General features: G+C 43.0%; 1 protein-coding gene across 2 annotated transcripts in view; it reads right to left on the bottom strand.

Moving 5' to 3' along the window:
* Positions 1 to 378: 378 nt before the first annotated feature.
* RSU1 (Ras suppressor protein 1) overlaps positions 379 to 6,000 on the bottom strand; it is a 91,063-nt gene continuing 85,441 nt past the window's right edge. For both annotated transcript variants that reach the window (XM_015853476.2, XM_015853477.1), the window contains one exon: positions 379 to 859. In XM_015853476.2, the coding sequence (XP_015708962.1) occupies positions 757 to 859 (103 nt within the window). In that variant the 3' untranslated portion in view covers positions 379 to 756. The remainder of the gene's footprint in view (positions 860 to 6,000) is intronic.

Genomic DNA, 6,000 nt, shown 5'->3' with positions numbered 1-6,000 from the left:
AAAATTGCTTTAAAAAATTGGCAGAAGTACCATCTTCTTCAAATGAGAAAGCTCACTTTCCCCAAACTGAGGCTGGCAATTGGCAGCTCCTTACAAAGATAAGGTTTTTTTTTCTTTCCTCTTTCTCTTCCCTTACTCTCTGGTTTCAAAATAACCTCCAAGGCAAAAATGCAGGGCACAGCCATGGGAAAAAATAAATTGAAACTGATTAAAAATGTTACGTCCTCGAACAGAAGGCTTTAAATTTTAACTAACTCACATCAGACAAAATGTCATTATATTCCTATGGAAGAAAGGAACGCATCGCAGGAAACGGGACACGTGCATTCTTCACGAACGTTGCTGCTCCGAAGTCCTACTGAAGAAATCAAAGCGCAGTACAAATAGAGACCTTTATTAAAATCGTTTGGAATATGATGTGAAATTTAATATCGTATAATATAGGTGCAAACCCCTGATATTAACAGGATGTGATACATGTGAACAGAGGGCATTAACATGTGTATAAATAGAAAAGCTAAAATGTGTTTGACAGTGATATATTAAATGGCTACATAAATGTGACCGTAATTAGGAGACTATGTAATTTGGTATTCCTTAAGCAGTATCCTCTAAAGCAGCACATGCGGTAAATTGCTTTTACCTCTAGTCTCTGCTTCCTTACAATATGAGTAATAGGAGATGTGCTGGAATATTATAGGCACATGCAAAAGAAACGTAAAAAAATATATAAAACCAGAGGCACAAGCTGGAGACTCATTTGTTCCTGGCTGCGAGAGGCTTACGGCTGATCTTCTTTGACTTGTCATTGTTCTTCTTCGGAGGTTCAGGGTTCGCTTGCATGTGTCTGCCATAAAGACTGCAAGGAAATGAGACAAAGAACATTTGTTATCAAACCATTAAATACAAGCTTTTGATCTGCGGCGTGTTCAATGAGACATATGGTTACTAGAAATAAAAAACCACGGAAGGTCATTACATTTATTTTGTCTCAACACATTGATTCCTCTGTAAGATCTCATGCTGCAGTCCGTATTACCAGTCTGTTTGTGACTTACCAGAGTAACACCAGGAGGAGTAGGGGCTTTTGGAGCAATCAGCTCTGCCTTCAGAAACTAGCAGCCTTTCCTTGGCAGTTATGGAACTGAAGCACAGAGCACTGTGACGACGCATATTCAAGTCGACAATGACAAAAATTGGGTTGAGCTGGAGAGATAGAGTGCTCTCTTAAAGCAAAGTGAGCATCATCCCTAACCAGAAAACCCAAGGGCTTGATAATGTGACAGAGAGCAATAGTGTCACAGCCTTCTTTGCTGCTCACACATGATTGATAGTACTGGGACAGCTACCAACACATCACTGCCATATTAGTAAGTACCACTGATTAAATGTTGACAAAGTATCCTACAATTAAGACAGCAAGCATTCATAGCAATGCTAAATAGACTACATGGCTGAGAGGATCTTGCTAAATATCACATAGTAATTAATAGATAATTTATGAGTAATCCTAACGAAACTAAATTAAAAGCACCAAAAATAAGCACAGCTCAAACCTAACTTCCCTTCTTCGCACACAGTGCTTTCTGAAGATGCACTATGCGGGGGTGTCAGTGTACCCAGAAGGGAGCAGGGACAGGCCTTGTTTCTGCTCATTCAGCTGTACAAACAGCTGGAATGGTGACACAAACACTGACATCCCCCTGGAAGGTGTCCCCCTGCTAACAGCTCACCTTCGTGCCACATTCGGCTGTTGCCAAAGAGGCTGAGCACTGACTTCTGCAATCTGAGAGGACTGCTGCTGCTGCTGCTGAAGAAGGTAAAGGTGCAGGTCCCTTGTGTCACTACGCTTTTGGCACTCAGCTTCATAGTTCTGCAGTGGCTAATGGCCCGAGTGTGTAACTCAGAGATAAAGCAACTCTTTACCTGAGTCACCTTTTCTACTTTCCAGGCTGAAACTACTTTCAGAAGCAGAGGAATTGCCCAGCTTCTTAGACAGGGCCTGGTGGACTACGTGGCCAACTTCATGCAAGAGACGTTGAACAAGAATCCAAAGAGACAGAGATACCCTTGAGTTACCACGCTACACAGTGTGGCTCTGGTGGAGCTATTTATGGCAGGCACAGAGAGGTTGTAGCTGCTGGAGCTGGGAGGTTAAAATCTTGCACCTGCTCTGAGCTTTATTGTGCAGCACCTGGAGGATACTTCAGCCTCGGGGTTCTTGGATTGCATAATGGGATTAGAGCTTCTGGCAGAGCACTGAGGAGAGGCAGTGCTCGTTTTCACCTTCTCAGCAACTGCAGCTGTACATCATGCTGCTGAGCAGGCTGCTGTCAAGGCGCACTGTGCCCAAAACAGCCCTGCTCAAGGAAAATACAGCTGTAAACTAAGACATTGCTTCACCTTACTGAACTGTTATGTATGCCATCACCTGCTGTCAGTGAGAAATCAGATCCCATTTCCTGAGGAACACACAGAGAGCCCTGAACCTCTGTGATAACCGCATACTGTCTGTTAGCTAGAATACACATATTTTCCTTTTTGTAAGATACACAGCCCCAGTAGCACAAGGCTGTACTTCATCCCAGTACAGCACATATACCAATCAAATATCTGTCCTAAATACCCATCCCATTTTGCAAGACATAAAGTGAACTGGGGGAGGGAAGACAGGGGAGGAGATGTTTTTGTATCAGGAAATACTATCATAGATGAGCACAGAACTATTTCAGCTGTCATTCACAGAGGTTGTCTCGTCAGAAACTGATCCAGGGTAGAAAGAGTCCAGGGACAAGAAGGGTCTTTTTCTCAACAATATGCAGCACAGCATTAGAGCCGCTGTCAGCAATGATTTCCTGACTGTGAGAAGTTAGCATCAGAGAAGTGGAAATAGACACTGCTCCAATCTGTGAACCAAGAGTTAGTTAAACACTAAATTAACATTCAAGCTGGTTTTTGGCTCTGGAGAAATAACAGTACATTGGAGTGTAATGTGAGGTTTTTCATATAATAAGAAGGTTCCCGTGAGGGACTTCAGTAACTGAATTAACAGAGAATCCACCCATCCACTGCATGTGAGCACAACTTCCTCCCCCAGCAGACTGGAGCAGAAGTCCATTGTTGCTGTTCCGTGTCTTCAGCCTACTGCTGCCCACAGCTCCTTCGTCCTGTTAATGCCAATCCAGAAAGGACCACAAGGCTTTAGTGTTTTCCTTGGGTTTTACGCCTTTTTTTTTGCTCAGGTTCCACTGAGCTTTCTTATTTTTCTTTGGAAACTTGATGTGAGTTTCCCACTCAGGAACCCTTTTGGCATCCATTATGTCTCTCATTTTCTGCTTTCTCAGTGTAAATTCTCAAGCTGGTGGACTGGCAGGGCTCAGATTAGCGAACTATTTCTGAAAACAGAAGGTTTGGTTGGCCTTCTACTGACTTCATGAATGCTTATGAAGTGGAAGAACTGACTATGGGCAATTCTGAATCATCTCTGAAGTTCCAGTAAGGTCTCCTTGGGCAACATCTTTTGACTGTGAAGTGAGGCCCAGCAGCTGCTGCACGTATTAAGTGATAAAACCCCCAATTTTCCTGTCAGAACTTCTGGTCGCAGTTTTGCTCTGGCACTTGCTCCCTATGATATTTAGCACTAGGGGTGCTGCAGTGATTCCCTCTCCATCCCCACGCAAATAGTACATTCGCACTAGTAGATCTGCATGAGTCGCAGCACTTTAATGTTCTTTTTGCTTATTCTCAAGGCGTGGGCACCCAAACATCATCCAGGAGAGTAATTATTTGGTTCGAAATAAACAAATCAAAGACATCTACTTAGGTTTCTCTGGCAAAATTTCAAGTAAGTTTCAGCTGCATGATGCTGTCTCAGCTGAAGATAAATGCTTTACAATCTATCACAGCAGTCTGCTACGCAAAGAGCAAGGATCAGACGTATTTTGATTGTATAAGCCTGCACAGACAGGGACTCTCTCTCTTGTGTTTGCACACATCAAATACAAGGAGACATATGGTGTCACAACAACATTTAAATACAATAATGACTGTGATAATGCTGCTGGGACAGAACTTGCCTTCTGTCACACTAGGGAAAAGAGAATTCTGGATTTCCAGTGAACTTCTAGTAGAATGACAGGCACCACTTTTATAGCTCCGGAGGAGAAAAAAAACAACAGAAAAAGCCAACAACAGAAAGCCCTAATTGAACTGATCCATGCAGAGAACTAACCAAACTGCGTGAGAACCTAAAACCCTTTGGCTGTAATAGGTGTGGAGTTCACACATAGATTTTGATACCTTCTGGAAGTGAACAGACATAGAAACCGCAGCATATGTAAGTCACTGCCTGTCAGCCAAACTGTAATGGTGTATAATTCTGCTCTGCCATTGCCGTGGAGTCACACATGGGCTGACACACGTGCACACTGCCCTTGGCTCATCAGGTCAGCCCAAAACATGCCTGTAGACAGCCCTGCAGCCTGGCTGATGGGCAGCAAGCTGCTGAGAGCTGGCACCTTGATGTGGCTCTTTGCATGTTGAGACCCTCAGCATTGGCAGATTAGCTCAATAAACAGAGAGCAACACTGAGGCTGACTGTGCCTACTGTTTTCAGTCACAGTGGTGAGGTAAAGGCTGTTAATATCTACATGGCACCTTCATACTTGGTATTTTGGAACACCACCAGTTGATGAGGCTGGCACAGCTTCAGGAAGCTCACAGTGCACACCTTGCAACCCAAAGCCTGGGCTGAAGAATAAAATGTGGAGTGCAAACAAATGCTTGAGATATTTGCAGTTTGCAGCAGTTGGGAGCTGGTTAGCACAACCACAGCTCACAAAATATTGAATTGCTGTACAATTAGCAGCTATAGCTGCATTGCATGTTGCCTTGCTGTTGTACTGAAGTGAAAGGGGAGATTAAATGCAAGTCAGAAAATGCAGAATGTCCCCAGATAGAGATTTCTGGTTGCTTTCTTTCCTTGTACTACATTTTTTCAAAGCAAACATCTCTCACAAACATAAATGTTTCTTTTTATGCAAATATAAACAAAATCTCCCTGCATTCTCTGCCTGCCCCGTTAACAAATGCAAGCACTAAGGCTGCTGCAGCAAAACTAACAATATCAAGTGGGAAAGACACTCATTAAACTTCATCATTCTGTCGACTTTAATGATGCTTTTACTTAATAAAAATTCCCTGAGCAGTTGCAAGGATATTAGGCAAGGCCTTTGGTTATGTATCAGGGGTCTAAGCTGTCACTAGCAAGCATGCAGTTCAGGAGGGGCATTCCCAGGGGGAAAGAGTGAATACAGCTTTCTTGTAATAAATTTAGAGAGAATCAATAACCACAGCCTGCCACATTACTTAAGCACTTAGGAAAGTGGGTGATCCTTCTAAATTAAACTACAAATTGCTAAATGTTGCAGTTTACAGTATAAACTCAGCCATGGAGCCTTGCAACTCTACAGCATGCAGCCTTACTACCAAACCTCTGGATTTAAAACCCACAGAGTTCCAAAAGTGTCATTTCCAGAAGCTCCCTTCAGTACAATTTTCTCCAGTATTTCTCCCTTGTACGAGACAACGCGCACCAGCTGAGGCTGCATATGATGAGTGAACTAGTGTGGATGAGTAAACTAGTGTCAAGTGTTGGATGCACACGTTGCTTGAGTTTAAGCAGTTTGAAACGGGATTACAAGGCCAGCCATAAAAATACATTGCTCGTTCTGTCTGTAAGAGAGCTAACAGGGTGAGTATGAAGAATAAAAAGGACAGGTACAGTCAGATAAGATTTTGGAGGGACACTATCTATCTTCAGATACATTCTGTAAGCTGAGAAACACACATGAAACATCCCAGTGCTCCTCAATTTTCTAAAATTGGGTATCTTTTCAACCTCGGTTATTTACAGTGAGCTCTGCAGTATGGACCCCAAGCTCACCTTCTGAACCAGCCACAGCATCACAAGAGACCACAAGATTACTGCAAGATTGATAC

Source organism: Coturnix japonica, chromosome 2 (genome assembly GCF_001577835.2).
Source record: "Coturnix japonica isolate 7356 chromosome 2, Coturnix japonica 2.1, whole genome shotgun sequence".
Lineage (NCBI taxonomy): Eukaryota > Metazoa > Chordata > Aves > Galliformes > Phasianidae > Coturnix > Coturnix japonica.
Note: the sequence above shows the minus strand (reverse complement) of the source record. Positions and strands in the feature narration are given on the sequence as shown.